Source organism: Myotis daubentonii, chromosome 5, assembly GCF_963259705.1.
Source record: "Myotis daubentonii chromosome 5, mMyoDau2.1, whole genome shotgun sequence".
Classification (NCBI taxonomy): domain Eukaryota; kingdom Metazoa; phylum Chordata; class Mammalia; order Chiroptera; family Vespertilionidae; genus Myotis; species Myotis daubentonii.
This window is the reverse complement of record NC_081844.1, coordinates 37,179,655-37,196,534: the sequence shown is the minus strand read 5'-3', so window position 1 is coordinate 37,196,534 and position 16,880 is coordinate 37,179,655. Positions and strand designations below refer to the sequence as shown.

At 53.6% G+C, this 16,880-nt stretch overlaps 1 protein-coding gene across 1 annotated transcript; it reads left to right on the top strand.

Moving 5' to 3' along the window:
* Positions 1–1,739: 1,739 nt before the first annotated feature.
* RP1L1 (RP1 like 1) lies at positions 1,740–14,527 on the top strand. Its single transcript, XM_059697598.1, has 3 exons — positions 1,740–2,441; positions 4,920–5,055; positions 6,675–14,527. Exons 1-3 carry the CDS (start codon positions 1,833–1,835, stop codon positions 11,807–11,809), a joined length of 5,880 nt encoding a protein of 1,959 aa, XP_059553581.1. The 5' UTR covers positions 1,740–1,832; the 3' UTR covers positions 11,810–14,527.
* The last annotated feature ends 2,353 nt before the right edge of the window (positions 14,528–16,880 follow it).

Sequence of the window (16,880 nt, the reverse complement as noted above, 5' to 3'; positions counted from 1 at the left end):
TGGGTGCTGGAGGAACTGTAAGCAGGGACCATGGCTGCAGCAGGCACATTAGCAAGGGTCCGGCGTGGTCTGAACCACATGGAAGCAGGGACGACTCCTCACCGGATTATAATTACTCAACTATCAGCTTATTGGCAGGCCTGGGCTCTGTAGGAGGCTCTGGGAAACACCTGCCTTATTAATCAGTATTAATTTCCTGGGTCCCGGCTATGTGCCAAGTTTGGGGCTGGGTGCCCCGGGGAGCACTGGTTTTGCCTCCCAGGCCTTGGGATAGATGGCCAGGAAGGATACAGCCCAGGATGTGGGAAATGTCAGGGAACCTTGCTGAACATGGGAATCACCCCAGACTTGGGAGCTGGGGAAAGTTCCACAAAGGAGGGGAGCCCAGGAAGGGTGCAGAAGGGTGGGGTGGCCTGAGACAGGCAGTTGGATTGGAGTGGGGGCTTCCTGTAGGAAAGAGCAGGAGCTGAGAGGCTTAAGGAGCAGAACTGTGAGGCCTCGAATTGTGGGATAAAGGGTCTGAGCTTTTTCTGCAGATGCTGCAAGACTCTTGAAGAGCTTGGAGCACAGGAAATATCTACGTAAAACCTGGGTTTCAGGACAACTTGGCCTGCAGGTACAAAGGACAGAGCATGGTGTGGTGACCTGGAGAGAAAGAGTGAGGCTTCTACAGGAGTTCCAGGTGAGGCAGTGAGCGCCACACAGTGGGAATAGAAATGAGTGGTTGGACAATGGTCTTGACCTAACCATGAAAGGCCTGAGCCCCCAGTGTCCATGCAGTGGGCTGGGGTACTCACCCCAGGGTTCATCAGGCATCTTCCAAAGACTTTGGAGGAATGGGAAGGAGGGCATCCTTTTCATAGAAAAGCAAACATCACCATATAATGGAGAAAGCACACAACATCGAGTGGTGACATCCTCTTTGTGTTACAAGTCTCCTTGTCTGCACTCTGGTCCCTGAAGGGTTTGGGACCCTCTCACCTAGTAGTTGAAGGATGAAAGTTCAGCTCTCCGGGCATCCCCCAGGGCCACACATGAGACTTGGCACTGAGAGAGTGGGCAAGGTGCCTAGGCCTCCTGACTGCTTGCCCTGTGTTCTTGCATCTGTATTCTATGGTCTTCTCCTTATTTACCCACCTCTTTAGGAGATAAACCCTAAGGTATTCAGAGGAGTTCAGGTGGTAGAGTCAAGTAAGAGAAATAGCAAGAGGAAGGAAAGGAATCAAGATGTACTGGTGCTTGCTCTGTTCCCAGTGCTCTATCTGCATAAACTCATTTACTTGCTGTAACCACTCTGCAGAGTGAATGTGGCTGCATCGAACAAGCAGGCCTATCAAACACAGAGCATGTCATTCACCTCCTGGGTCACATGGAGTAAAGGGGGGGGGGGGGTGTATAATTTGAACTCACATCTATCCGATGCCAAACCTTTGGCCTTCATTCTATTCCATCAACATGGATTAACCTGCCCTGCTGGCTTGGCTAAGTGGTTGACCTTTGACCTATGAAGCAGGAGATCACCATTCTATTCCCTGTCAGGGCACATACCTGGATTACGGGGGTCAATCCCCAGTGGGGGATGTGCAGGAGGCAGACAATCAATGATTCTCTCATCATTGATGTTTCTATCTCTCTATCCCACTCCTTCTCTCTCTGAAATCAATAAAAATATTTTAAAAAATGAATTAACCTGCCCGTACAGAGCAGAGTGGAACAAATTTGAAGTGGGCAGGAAGCACCTTTGTCTTGAACAGGAGAGAGGAAATGACGAATCTCTGGGCTACTCTGACTCTCTTCCTCTGATCGATTGCAGCTGCCTGGGGCTCCACGCCATGAACAGCACCCCAAGGGATGCCCAGGCCCCAAGCTACCGCGAGTGCCTCCTGCCTTCTGTGGCCCGGACCCCCTCTGTCACCCAGGTCACGCCAGCCAAGAAGATAACTTTCCTCAAGCGAGGGGATCCTCGGTTTTCCGGGGTTCGCCTGGCTGTACACCAACGCACTTTCAAGAGCTTGGGCACGCTGATGGATGAGCTCTCCCAGCGCATGCCCCTCTCCTTTGGGGTGCGCTCCGTCACCACGCCCCGAGGCCTGCATGGCCTCAGCGCCCTGGAGCAGCTGGAGGATGGTGGTTGCTACCTCTGCTCCGATAGGAAGCCGCCCAGGACCTCCACTGGGCCAGGCCGGCCGCAGGAGAGAAGTTCCTCTGCTCAGCAGTCCCAGGATGTCAAAGACCAGTGCGAGGGGCCAGGAATATCCTCTTCCCGGAAAAATCCTAAAACCCCAAGGAGGATAATGTTGGTTAAGAATGGGGACCCTCGATTCCAGCAGACAGTGGTCCTCAGTCACAGAGACACCAGGAGCCTGTCGGCTTTTCTCAGCAGAGCCACAGGCCTTCTGCACTTCCCTGTGAAGCAGGTGTACACACCCAGTGGGGAAAAGGTAGGCTGTCGGGCATGATGTTTTCTTTAAAAAGTTCTCTGGACCTCAGAGCAAAATACTTAGATGGGATGGGGAGGTCATCCTTAAAAAGAGGGGATGTTGCCTGGCCGGTGTAGCTCAGTGGTTGAGTGTCCATCTATGAACCAGGAGGTCACTAGTTCGATTACATGCCCAGGTTGTGGGCTCAGTCCCCAGTGAAGGGCGTGCAGGAGGTAGATGCTCAAGATTTTTCTCTCATCATTGATGATTCTCTTCTCTCCCTCTCCCCTTCCTCTCTGAAATAAATGGAGAATATATATATATATATATATATATATATATATATATATATATATATATATATATATAGCTGTTGTCCTGCAGCTAATGAAAGTAGATAGGGTGGAGGCGTTCATCAGTTAATCAGACAATTGTTATTCATATTATTAGCAAGCCCCAGACACTGCCTTGCACACTTTCATGACTTTCTTATCCAATTCTCCTATTATCCAATCTATTCCGTGAGAGTTCAGTGCAGGAAACAGAAACTACTTGATGTACCTTAAGCAGAAAGCAGTTTAATACAAGGCATCAGGGGGCTTCCAAATCTTCAGACATCTGGAGGGATGAAGTCTGGGCTACAGGATGGCTCTGAAACTCTGCAGGGAGCTGCTACCTCTGCCTGGAGCTGCTGTGATCACTGAGCTCAAGCTGGCATCTCGGCTGTGGCATCCAGGCTTCTGAAGCTGAGGTCTGGAAATAGCCACATGTGCACCTCAGTGCACGGGGACACTGGAACGCCGGCTCTGATCATTGCTGCAGAGCTGCCACCATCTCTGATAATGTGTTCAGAGCTTTCTAAGCCCTGCAGGACTGGGACGCACACCAGAAAGAGGGTGAGTTAGACACTGATGAATCTAGGGCATAGCCTCCACCACACCTTCTCACGAGGCAGTCAATATTATCCTATTTGTGGAGATAAGAAAATGGAGGCACAGAGGTTAAGTCATTTGCTCACAGCTGTATGGCTGGGAATGATAGGGCCCGCCTTCATGATTTCAGAGTTGTGCTGTAAGAACACTTCTGAATTGTGGTGCATTGGCCGTGCTCTAGCACACATGTGCTGCATGCAGATGTTACAGACAAATAGGACTGGGTCCCTACCATCAATTGGCTACAGTTGTGAGAGAGAGAGAGAGAGCAGGTGCAACATAAATTAATTGGAGGAAAAATTAGCATATTTCCATATAGACTTACTACAGAACTATTAGCGTTTCTGTAAACAAAGCAACTTCATTGCTCCCGGGACAGGCTGTGTCATGATTATTTGATTATTCGTTTGCAGGCTCTCAACTGGATGCACACTCTCAATAATATTATTTTTTTTCCCTCATGAGTCCTAGACCTCTACCTCTTTCTAAAAAGGGAGCATCATTTCACCTTGAATTCTGCTTTCTTCCTCGGAAAAGTCTGATTTTCTAGAAGCATGGCTACATCTACCATTGGTAGAGTTGGGTCACCCACATTTGCATTTGTGCGATGGACCAGAGATCTGAACCAAAAGAGAAAAGTACCTGGTAGTTTGAGACCAACTTTTGATGAACTGGGTTGAGAGATCTGGTGGACAGCACCCTGAATGTCGTCGTGGGAGGAGAAGCTGCAAGCGTTCTCTCTTTTGTTTCCACTTCCTTGTTAATGAACATCCCCTTCTAATTTGAGAGAGTGAAAAAGAGCAGATTCAGCACTTTAAAGATGGAACTAAATTCCCCAACACTGCTCGTTACAATGTAATGCTATAAATAGTGCAAACCCTCAGATATGCAGGGGCCTCGGGAGCCAGGTGAGGTTTTTCTAAAAGCAGGGACCTGTTTCCTGGAATGCAACCCAGCACTGATTTTGCCACTCAACTCCCAGCCCAGGACATCCAGCTGGTGGGCCTGTGGCTGGGCGGGAAGGGGATGACAGGAGCCTGGAGAACCCTTCCTTGGAGGAGACTGGGATGGAAGGGCTCCCAGTGCCTTGCCCTTCTCCACTCCACCAGGGGCAGAAGCAGAGGCGACGGGCTCAGATTACACTGGAAAAACAGAGATCAAACCCAAGAGAGGGCTCTGCCTGGGAAAAGGTGGAATAGTGAATCAGGTCTCCATATGGAAGCTGGTTGCTCTAAAAAATGCCTATTCTGGGGGGTATGAGTGTGGGCAGGGAAGCAGACCAAAGCTTCATGAAGTCTTTTCTAGCTGAAGCATCCAGCATAACCTCTAATCCACAGCCTCTTACAGGAGGGTGTAGGTGGAGAGGAAGATCAGGGGGTAGGACCTCAGACCCGCACTGGTTACGGCAAATGAATGGAGATCCTTCCCTTGGATCTGAAATCTGGGGTGAAATGGGCCAACATCAGCAAAGGGCCAGAGAGAGGGATTCTTTCTCTACCTGTGTCTCCCTGAGCAGAAGGGAGGTTCTGCAGACCAGACCTCCTAACTCAACACTCTCCTTCTTCAGGTGGGTTCTCTGAAGGCTCTTCTGCGCAGCCCCTCGGTGCTGGTGTGTGCCGGCCATGAGCCCTTCAGACCTCCAGAAGGTGCCAAAAGAAGTGGGACTGGAACTTTATCGGGGCAGACATCAAGGAATAAAAATGGTGAGTGGGTGCTGTAATTTCCCCAGTGTGGTTTGCACTGGATGGTGGATCAGGAGAGCTGGGCAGATATTCCTTCTAGATAATTTAGGGATCCTGCCTTTGGCACCAATTCTTGGACAGCCAGCTGTTTGGGGTCTCTCTTGCTTCTTCTTCCTCATCACATCACCATCCACCTAGACCGGGTTGAGCATTTGACTGGGGTATGAGAGAGGGTAGTGTGGTATTTAGAGATTAAGGATTAGGAAGAGATCGTCTACTCTAAGTTTCCAGGATCTAAAATTAGCTTTATTAAGGACTGTGGTGGGCATGAGATTACCGAGGCCATGTGCTATAGGTATGTGGCATTTGCGTCTTTTAAGGGCCACGACTCTCTTAGACAACAGTGAGGGCCAAATGGGCTAAAACGAATGATACCTTCAATCATCTATCCAACCCATCCGTCTAAACATCCCACCATATCCATCCAAAGACCTACTATGTGCCAGAGTTTAGGCTTTGTTATTTTTAAAAAAACAAAACAACACATTCTTTTGAAAGCACAATTAACAATTATAGAAGAAGAGTTTCAGCAAAGTTATTAGAATGGCAATAGGCAAATTTTGGCAAGTCAACAAATAATATCCTTTGTGCAAAGCTGTTGAGAAATGACAATAATGGTGTCGGTGATTGCCGCATGCCAGGCACGGGAGGTACAGAGACCCCTCAGCCACGGCCCCTCCCTGGAGGGGCCCCCCTTCTCATTCGGTGCTTATGAAAGAGCAGTTTTACGAAACCTCCTCCTGCTCAGATGCACTCGCGGTGGTCACAGGCCACAGGCCCACCCTCCACTAGCCCTTTCCTCTTGTCATGTGTTAGCTCAGGAGATGAAATGAGAAAGCGCTAGGGCTGCATTCTTTCTTGAGGTTCATTTCTTTCTGTCTGCAGGAGCCCCTTCTCCTCCTTTTTTATGGGGGGGTGGGGGATGTTGGCTTGACTATCAGGACCTGCTATTGTGTGTCCAGGTCCTCCTTGCAATCATTTATCAACTCCAAAGCTTGATGAGTGTCAGGATGATAAATCACCACTAATAATTGCAAAGCATTTTACAGTTTGCAATCAGGTGCGTATGCAGCAGCTTATTGATTTTACTTCTGGGGGTGTGCCGGTGTGAGCAGGGCTAGGAGTTAGCGCTGGGCACTGCTACTCTGCCGGCTTCCCCTGCTGTCTACTGAGAATTCACTTTGTGCTAGTAATTCTGCAGGAAGTTTTGTTTGTTTGTTTGTTTGTTTTTAGGAAGTTTTTATATGCATTGCCTTGCATTGTCCAAACACACTTCCAAATAGATACCATTATTCCTATTTTACAGCTCAGAAAAGAGGCTCTGCCAAAAGCTACACAAATAGGAAGTGGCAGGGTTGAGACTGAATTCAGGCTTCAAGTTCAACTCATTTTGCTATGCAGGTTCACAAACAGCCAACTGGGTATTTGTTCTAGAATGGTTTCTGCCCTGCTGTGTGGTTTGGAGGCGGCAGGGTGTTTAGGTGTGAGAGGCTCCTGTCCAGCCTTTAGGCTCCTGCCCTAAAGCTCCCCCAGCCGCTCACTATCTTTTCCTCTTTCTCTTCCTCTGCATCGTGTGCCAGGGAGCTGGGGCCCCAAGGCCAAGCCAAGCATGACCCACTCGAGGTCCAGGCCGGGAAGCAGGCCGCAGCGGTCTTCCTTGCTGTCGGCGAGGGCTGGTCTCGGCGACCCCCTGGTGTCCCCGTATCACACCAGGGTGGGCCCCGCTCCTGACCGGCACCCTCAGGACATGCCTGCCCAGCTGGGTCCGTTGGTGGCCCGTGATGGCGTGGAGAAGAAGGTGCACTTGAACGAGGACGGCAGCCTGTCTGTGGAGATGAAAGTCCGCTTCCACCTACTTGGCAACGACATGCTCCTGTGGCCCAGGAGGGCCGGGAGGGCCAGTGGGCAGGGCCGTGTTTCCAGGGAGGCAGACCCCCTCCACTGTGTGTGGGAGGGCCACCCTGGGGGCTCCTCGGAGCCTGGAACACGGGGGCTGGGGACTCAAGAGGCAGGATGCACAGAAGTCTGTGAGCGAGGCCAGTGGCAGCCAGGGTCCGGATATGAGATCTGGACGAACCCGCTGTACACCGCCCAGAGAGAGGGGACGGCCTCCTGGGGGAGGTCCCGGCTGGCCCAGCACTCCCCCTGCAGGGGCCCCTGGAGCCGGGGGGTGGCCGGCAGGAAAAGAAGCAGCCAGGACAGCGGCAGCCCTGCCTCCAGTGACAGAGCCCCCGACGGCTCTGAGCCAAACTCCTGCTGCTCCAGGTCCCCAGAGGGCAGCTGCACCCTGCGCCTGGCCTCCGGGGCTGCCCCCCAGAGAGGATCAGGGTGGGAAGCTGGTGGCACACCCCAGGCTGCTGAGGGCCTGGGTCCAGAGGGAGCAGGGCCGGGCAGCAGGGGCCACCGCTGCCTGGAACCCAGGGCCCAAGGTGCGGCAAGTGCTTTTTCTGACGCCTCAGCGAGTGCCGGGGCTCAGGAGGAGTCCAGTGAAAGGGGTGAGCGGCACCAGGGCCACACCAGCAGGACCAGGCCGGTGACTTCCCCACGGAAGGCCACCCCTGGAGTAGGACCCTGTTCCTCTACTGCGAATCCCTCGTCTTTGAGGAACGAGGACCCACGGGCGGAGGGGAGTGAACAGGACACTGGACCCCCGCAGCCCAGGGGTGGGTCTGGGAGGAGACTGCCCCTGGCTTCTAGCCCTTTGGGCTCTGGGGACACTGCAGAAGGCTATTCCCCGGCCTCCACCTGCGCCTCAGCCACAGGCAGGAGAAGAGAGCAGGAGAGCAGAGCCAGTGCCGTGTCCTCACCCAGCATTTCTGGCGTTGGCCGAGGGGCCCAGAGAGGCCGCCCCAGGCAGCACCACAGCCAGAGGCACACCCACTGTCCGCTCAACTCACCTGTGTCCAGGCCAATGCTGGGCCCCCCCAGCACAGGCAGGCTCTGCCCAGCCCACCTAGCACCACGCTTTTCTGGAAGCTCCTCTAGCGCCAGGAACCCGGCCTCCCGGGACCCAGGGCCACCCTCCTTGGCCTCCCCTAACTCCCAGGACACACGAGAGGCCAGCAGTGTCCCCGCTACTCCTGTGAGCAGTTCGGACTGTGCCTCCAATTTCTACCCCCCATTCTCTCCCTCTGCCGAGACCGAGTTCAGGTCACACTCACTCTCCACCACATCCGACCCTCTCAGCTCCCCAGGAGGTGGCCTGGGAGGAAAGGCAGGGGGCGGCCCCAAGGCTTCCCGGCCCTTGAGCCTGCCAGTTGGACAGCATGAGGGGGGCAAGCCAGGACCCCCCCGAGAGGGGTGCGGCTCACAGATGGGCACACCCCGGGCCTGCAGGGCCCCTGGTGGTGAGATGCAGGCCTTGCTGGCCCCCCAGCCTCAGAGCAGCCAGGAGCCCCTCTCTGAGCCCTGCTTGGTGTGCAGCGGGTACTGTCCCACTCCGCCCAGGGCAAGGCCCCCTGTCAGGAAACACCCTTTGTGCAGCAGCAACAGAGACCACAGAGACCACGGTGCTCACTGGGCGCCAGGGGCCGCCGAGCAGGGGGAGGAGCCGCTAGACGTGCAGCGCCCAGGGCCCCCCAGATCTCAGTCAGGGGGCAGGGGGACAGCAGTCAGAGCAGTGAGAAGGGGCAGCCCCAGCCCAGGTCCCCGGCCTGGGAGAAAGCTCCAGGCACAGGTCACTAGTGGAGGGGAAGGCCTGGAAGAGCGAGAGGACAGTGGTCGTGTGACGCCGGGTGCTCTGCCCCGGGCCTCGCCAGAAGCCGTGGTCCGTGGGTGGCTGAGCAACATCCCGGAGGAGCCCGTGCCTTTGAGCTACGAGATGGTGGATGACAGCATGGAGGCGGCTGGGGACGGCCCAGAAGGCCCCACGGAAGACCCTGTTGACACACATCCCCCAGAAGGCCTGGGGGAGCCCATTCAGGCCAGACGACCGTCCCTGGAAGGGGCCGCCAGCGAGGAGGCAGACCCAGAGGGAGCCCTCCCGGTGACTGGTGACGCTGGTCCCCAGCCAGGAGAGGGTCCTCCTCCCAGCAGGGCTGCGGAAGCCCCCGAGGAGGCTGGAGCAGGTGAAGGGGCTGCTGGGGACTGTGGTGGGGGCCAGTGTGTGCTTCCCAGCAGGGTCTCAGTCTCCATACAGATCATGAAGGCGCTGATGGGCTCCAAGCAGGGCCGGCCCAGCAGCCTGCCCGAAGTGTCCGGCCCAGAGGGCAGGAGGCTCGGCCGCTCTGCCCGGGCCCTCATCACCTGCCTCGCCAGGCTCCACTTCTTCAATGAAGACCGTGGGTCTCCCACCGGCAAGGCGAGGTGCACAGACTCCTCTCGGTACCAGGAGCTCCTGAGCACCTTGCAGGCCTCGTGGCCCGGGTGTGGCCTCGGGCGGGGCGAGCCGGACTCGGGCCCCCGGGGGTGTGGCAGGAGCTGGGCTCTGTCGGGCCTCGGGCCCCACGCTGTGACTGAGGCCTTCACACCAACGTCCTCATCCGGCGTGGATGTCGGGAGTGGTTCTGGAGGTTCGGGGGAGGGCAGCGGACCCTGTGCCGTGGACTGTGCCCTGGTCTCTGAAAGGGGAGAGCTGCCCTCGGAAATCCCCTACCAGAGGCCTGACTCCAGAACCACAGAGAACCCAGAAGAACCGGGAAATCGTGAGTCGATTGGTTCCATGGCCTCTTCAAGTTCCCAAGTGTGGGCTGGTGCCACCAGGAGGGGTGAGGCAGGAGGAAGCTGCGGGGAGCAGGCGCGGGGCAGGGACCTGGACCAAGTAATTGAAAACAGGATGCAAGGAGAGGCAGTGCAGTTAGAGAAAACGCAAGAAGAAAAAGAAAGAGCAGAACCACACGGAGAGGGTGTCTGTGGATTTCCAGAAGAGGAAAGAACCACCGGACAAGACTCAACAGGGGCTGGCTCTCAGGATGGAGCCGGTGCCCCGGAAGATGAGAGCGTGCAGGAAGAGGAAGCAGGAGGAGGAGAGCCTGACTCCGCTGCACTGCACCCTGCAGGGAGGAGAGAGAGGACCCTTGGCGGCCTCACTGAGAGAGACTCAAATGCCAGTGGGAGTCAAAGCAGCCCCAATGCTGAGCCTGGTTTGGAGACGCTGCCCAGAACAGCTGACTCAGACCCTGAGCAAACCCAGGCCAAGTCCACCCAGGGGGCTGCAGAGCAGGGCACTTCTGTGGCTCACAGAGTGTCTCCGGACCCTGACCCACTCTGGGTGTCCAGGCTGCTGAGGAAGATGGAGAAGGCCTTCTTGGCCCACCTGGCCAGCGCCATGGCTGAGCTCCGAGCCCGCTGGAGCCTGCAGAACAACGACCTGCTGGACCTGATGGTGGCTGAGCTGCAGCAGGACGTGAGCCAGCGGCTCCAAGGCAGCACCGCAAAGGAGCTCGGAAAGATCCAGAGCCGGGTGGGGAGGAAGGCCCTGGGGTCTCCCAGGGTAGCCCTCAGGTGGGAGACGTCCCTGCAGACAGAGCAGCGCAGGAGTCGCCTCCAGGGCCTGCACAACCTCTCGGCCTTCTCCGAGCAGACCCGGGCCCCGGGCGCCCCCTCCCTCTCCTTGGACGATGTGCCAAACCTCAGTGGAGCCCTGGGGACCCGGCTGGGTGGGGAGGCCGGCGGGGAGGAGTTCTGTCCCTGCGAAACCTGTGTAAGGAAGACAGTGACTCCTGTGTCCCCGAAGGACATGATGGGCATAGCCAGGGCACCCATTAAAAAGGCCTTTGACCTGCAGCTAATTCTGCAGAAGAAAAAAGTAGGATGTGCTAATGGGGAGACAACAGGGATGGCCCCTGAGAAGACAGGGATGGAGGTGCTTCAGAGAGACCCCTCAGGGACAGGGACTGCCCAGGGAGCTGATGGAGGCCTGGAGCTGGGGTTAGGCCGGGGCCTTGGGGCAGAGGAGGGGCATGAAGATGTGGGCAGAGGTGAAGGTGCAGGAGGAGAGGAAGAGGAGGAGGCCACTCAGAAGAGAGGAGGGAACACAGATCCCTGTGGAGGCCACCCCTCGGAGGCAGTGGGGTGGGAGGAACAGGGCGTGGGTGACAAGGGAGAGATCAGAGAGGGGGGCTCCAGGGCGGAGCTCAGTGTGCAGAGCGAAGTCTGGGGAGGCGCTGACCGAAGTCCAGGAGGACAGAATGACACCAGAGAGGACCAGGATGTGGAAGGAGAGGGCCAGCCCAAGTCGGGAAGAGGAAATCTAGGCGAGAAGGAAGGGAGTCCACAGGCTGGCCCCAGGCAGGGCCAGTCAGGTGAGGCTTCTGGACACAGCAGCCCAGACCAAGATGGGGGGCCCACACCACCTTCTGCCTCAGGTGGAGACACCCCAGACCACAGGTCAGGCCTGAAAACAGGCCTCTTCTCATCCAGAGCATCATCTCTGGGAAACTGCTCTCAGCTCTCCCAGAAGGGCTCTGAGGAGGGGTCTTCAAATGGAGACATGAGCACGTTTGGAGATGAGCCCAAGGGAGTCCCGGGCTCCGAAAGAAATGGCACAGGTGTGTCTCTGGAAAGCTCCACTTCTGCACGAGAAGGGCCCTCCTCGGGCTCTGGGACTCCAGAGCGAGGAACAGATGAGAATCTGACTCCAGAGCCCAGAGCAGTCCAAGGCTCTGACTTAGGAGCTGAGACGAGAGTTAAAAGTCTCCCTGGGACAGAAATTAGGTTTGGCAACCTCACCATGGACAGGACCCATGGCTTTGGCCACGACGACTTAGATTTTTAGAGATTCAGCGGTGAGGTGCCCATGAGTCGGCAGCTCTGCTTTTATTCGTGTATTGTCTACAAACCTGAGCGTGGCTCAGACCCCTGGCAATGTACAAGGAGCGTGGGGGAAAGATAAAGGACATGCCAAGGGCACAGCCACACCATGCTGTCCTGGCTTCTAAATTCTGGAGCTTCAGCGGGCCGCTGGCCCTCCCAGGCACTGTGTGAAGGTTATCTCAGCTCCGCCCTGTTGTTCCAGGTCAGCCTGCCCCTCCAACTGCCTGCGGAGCCCAGGGGGATGGGACTGCTTGGCAGAGCTCCAGGAGAGTTTTTGTTTGTGTGTTTGTTTTTTGCGAGCAAGTGTTTCTCTCATTCTTTTGTCTATTGATCTCCTGTTATTTTTCTCCTTGGCCTCTCTTGGCATTCACCTCGTTTGACTTTGAGGTGCTTTTCTCTAAGTCTTGAATATATTTGGTGACTCTGCAGATGTGCAAAAATTCAGGGAGAAGCAGATAAATTCAGGGTCATTGGACAAAGTTTGTTCTTAGTGTAAAAGACCAAGTGCATTTCCTTTTTAAAAAATATTTAAATTGATTTGGAGGAGAGAGAGAGAGAGAGAGAGAGAGAGAGAGAGAGAGAGAGAGACATTGATTTGTTGTTCCACTTATTTATTCATTCAATGGTTGATTCTTGTATATGCCCTGACTGGAGATCCAACCCTCAACCTTGGTGTATCAGGATGGGATCATGCTCCAATCAACTGAGCTAGTTGGCCATGCTTCTTAACTTATGTATATATTTTTGGGTAATGGAAACTGTGAAAAAGGGGAAAGAAGGAAAAGCAGTCACCTATGATCCCACCACTCAGAGATAACTTGTGTTAGAGGTTTGATTTTTTTCCTATCAAATGGATTTTCTAACCATTTGATGGTGGATGTCATTCTTATACACTTCTTTTTTTTTTTTAAACTTAACAATGTAAGCATGTTCCCTCTTTATCGCCAGATCTTTATAAACCTACTAGAGGCCCAGTGCACGAAATTTGTGCACTGGGAGGGGGGTGTCTCTCAGCCCAGCCTGGGCCCTCTTGCAGTCAGGAGCCCTCAGTCAGACATCCTTAGCACTGCCGCAGAGGTGGGAGAGGCTCCCGCTCCTCAGCCATGAGCCCGGCTTCTGGCTGAGCAGTGCTCCCCCTGTGGGAGTGCACTGACCACCAGGGGGCAGCTCCTGCATTGAGTGTCTTCCCCCTGGGGGTCAGTGCATGTCATAGCAACTGGTATTTCAGCCGTTTGGTTGATTTGCATATTAGCCTTTTATTATATAGGATTTTAAATACCTGAATAATACATTATCTATACTGATAAAAGGGTAATATGCTAATTAGACTGGATAGACTGGATGTTCCAGACAAAGCTACAGTGGTGGGGGCCAAGGCAGAGGTGGTTAGGGGTGATGAGGCCAGCAGGGGAGCAGTTAGGGGGTGATCAGGCTGGCAGGGGAGCATGGTTAGGGGCAATCAGGCTGGCAGGGGAGAGTGGTTAGGGGCAATCAGGCAGGCAGGCAGGTAAGCAGTTAAGAGCCAGCAGTCCCAGATTGTGAGAGGGATGTCCGACTGCTGGCAGTTGGACATCCCCCGAGGGGTCCTGGATTGGAAGGGATGCAGGCCAGGCTGAGGGACCCCTCCCCCATGCATGAATTTCATGCACTGGGCCTCTAGTGAGAATATAAAATACTTTACTGCATCATTTCACTCTTGTCAACCATTCAGATGGTTTCCATAATTTTTTAAAAATGTTTTTTTCCCCCTGAACTGCAGATAATTTTTTTAGGATAGACACCCAGGAATGGAATTACTGGGTCTAAGGATATTGACTTTTATTGAAGGCTCTGGATATCTTGTCACCAAACTGTTTTTCTGAAGGCCTGTACTAACTGACATCACTTGGCCCGACACCCTCTCACAGGTGTTTGGTCTACTCGTTAAAATGAGAAATCTTTTGCTAACTTCATGGGGAAGAAGAGTATCTCATTTTAATGGGGTGTTATTTTAGCTATATTTTATCATTACTGAGATTACAGAGTTTTCTATGTTTTTACAAAAGCTATTTGCATATAAGTTATATATATGCCTTTTGCCCATTTTTCAACTGGAATCCTACCTTTTTTTTTTTAACGAATTGATTTCTATGTGCCCCTTATAATACTTTTGAAATTCTGTTTATCATTTTTGAGGTTTAGAAAAATGCCCTTTCTCTGTACCCTTCTATAGCCAGCCTTGCCCTGGGTCCCATCTGGGTAGGGAGCTTCGTGATGGGGCTGAATTTCTTTGACTCATACATGACCATTTTGTATATTGAGACTGATGAAAACAAGAATAGCTGTTGTTCACTGGTTATTTAAATGTAAACATTAATAATAAAGATAAATAAGTAATCTATAATAATAAAAGGGTAATGTGCTACTTAGACTGGACAACCTTCCGGACGATGCTGGGACTGCAGCCGTGGGATTGAGGAAGCCGCTGTGGCTGCAAGGGATCCAGGCAGCCGCTATGGCTGCAAGGGCAGGATCCAGGCTGCTGCCGTGGCTGTGAAGGCCTACTCTTGCATGAATTTCATGCATCAGGCCTCTAGTAATAAATAAAACAAATATTGGGCCTGGGCTGTGTCCTCATGCCTGCAGCCTTCATTCCTCTCTGCTTCTGAGTGCTGGAGATATTCTTAATAAAACTTGACATGTTTTTAAAATTTCTTTGCAGGTGGTTCTTTAAAGCTTTTACATTAAAATTGCATCTCTCTCTATAGGAACCGGTACCTTTGCCAGAAGCTCCCAGTGGAGCAGATTGCACTGTGGGCTTGGTTTAGATGTGGTGATAGGCAGGGATGTCCAGCACTTAGTGGACATGGAGCTCCCACTTCTTCTGTCACCTAAGTCCCCAGGAAATGCCTGAGAGATGTTCCAACCATAATCTGCTAATAATCCCCAAATGACAGAGACAGCCATTCCTGGCACCTACTGATCTGGCACTAAGTGGTAGAGAGAATGCAATGGAGAGGCCACTTCTTTTTCCTGTCACTTCAGCCCGCCCCTGATGCAAAACTCAATTCATTCGTCACTTCAAGTGTTGCTGAAGTATCAGTAGTTACACAAACATTTTTAGACAGAGAGTTCTCCTCGAACTATGTGGAACAGGGGAGTAAGTGGTGGTGAAAAGAAACCAAGCTCTTCCTCCTGGCCTTGTTGCTGGTGGGGCTCAGAGATTCCAGCTCCAAAGCACCATCTTTCTGTGGCTGAGGATTAAAGAGCAGGGCCAGATCCCAGGCCCAGAGATTCTGACCTTATGGGTCTGAATTAGGGTCCCAGCCCAGCCACTTTGTCACACTCTCAGATGTGTATGATGTTCCGTCGAGGTGACCCATCCCTAATTTAGTCCAGCTTCCTTTTTCCATATAAGAAGACAGACCCATCTTGCGAAAGCGAAGTGCCTAAATCACACACCTGGGTAGGTGGCCAGGCTGGGACCGGACAGCAGGTCTTTCTTTTTCTATTCCTCTCTTCATAGTCCCCCTTCACAAAGCTTTGGGTGGCCCTGCAGAGAAATACAACAAGCAGCAAACCTGCTCCTTTGTGCTCGTCCAGCGTAGCTCGGTGGCTGAGCATCAGCCTATGAACCAGGAGGTCATGGTTCAATTCCCAGTCAGGGCATATGCCCAAGTTGTGGACCCGATCCCCAATGTGGGGCATGTAAGAGGTAACCAATTAATGATTCTCCCTCACCATTGGTTACCAATTAATGGTTCTCTCTCTCTCTCTCTCTCTCTCTCTCTCTCTCTCTCTCTCTCTCTTCCTCTCTGAAGTGAATAAAAATATTAAAAAACAAAAACAACAACCATCTACTCCTTTGTAATCCAGACCTGTGCTCCCCCCACCTGCACCTCCACCTACCCTTGTCTTTGCCCCAATTCCTTGCGTCCGCATCTGTCCCTGTGGCCCAAGCTCTGTCTCCAGAAGGGCCCTGCTAAGGTGCCCAGTGGAGAAGTCGCCTGCCTTTAGTCTGTGAAGCCCTCAGTGCGGTGCAGCTTGCAAGGGGTCATGTCCTGAGAGGTTTCCAAACTAAGCATGGGCCAGGTTTCCCCCTTCACTTTAATAAACACGCTGTGCTTGCTTCGGCAGCACATACACTTTAATAAACACGCAAACAACCCGAAAGCTTCGCTAACAGGGACAGCTCCACTCAGGAAGTTCTGGTTCAGTGTGTCTGACGGTGGGCCCAGGGATACATGTTTCAATGAGCAGCTGGAGGAAAACCCACGTACCCCCCGCCCCTTCCCAGTTGCCTGCCAGACCATTAGCTTTGCTGTTCTCCCTCGTTATGTAGTCTCCCCAAGGGATAGTGCAGGTCAGTATCAGTCAACCTCTCTCTCTCTGCCTCCCTCTCCTGAGAGGCAATTAGGGTGGGTAAAGCGAAGTCTCCCTCTGCCGGCCCCCTATCCACCCCCAGTGTCCACAGGCACAGCCAGCACCGGCCACTGGTTGTCCATAGGACTCACCTGGGGCAGACATGGACCTGGGCCACCAAAGTCCTCGAGTTTATGCCCTTACTCACCAGCTACCCGGCAGAGTGACCTAAACCTGTTCCATGACTTCCATTGAAATGGGTCAGGCATAGCCTCCTGGGGTAACTGGCCCACGGTTTCAATCCTCCATCCATTGATACTTCCCAGCACCCAAGCTGAGCCCCAGGATCCAAGCTGAGCCCCAGGATCCAAGCTGAGCCCCAGGATCCAAGCTGAGTCCCAGGATCCAAGCTGAGTCCCAGGATCCAAGCTGAGCCCCAGGATCCAAGCTGAGCCCCAGGACCCAGGGGAAGAAGGCGGCTGTCTCATGGTGCTTCTCTGCTGGGCCAGGTCTTCACCCTCCCATAGCTTCTGCTCCCTTACCCCAGACAGCCACCCCTGCCTTCGTTCCTCCAGGTTTATAGAGACCTGTGTTCTCCTGGGTTCTAAATGTTTAGACCTAGTTGGGGTGTTCACAGCCCAAGGCATCCCGTTTGTCAATGAGAAGACCCCCACTGAAGCTCCACAGGTCAG

Excerpts from the sequence above, each read along its gene's own strand:
- RP1L1 (XM_059697598.1), top strand. The coding sequence starts at position 1,833 with ATGAACAGCACCCCAAGGGATGCCCAGGCCCCAAGCTACCGCGAGTGC. Across the intron at positions 2,442-4,919 it reads ACACACCCAGTGGGGAAAAG|GTGGGTTCTCTGAAGGCTCT; the intron begins GTAGGCTGTCGG and ends CTCCTTCTTCAG. Across the intron at positions 5,056-6,674 it reads GACATCAAGGAATAAAAATG|GGAGCTGGGGCCCCAAGGCC; the intron begins GTGAGTGGGTGC and ends ATCGTGTGCCAG.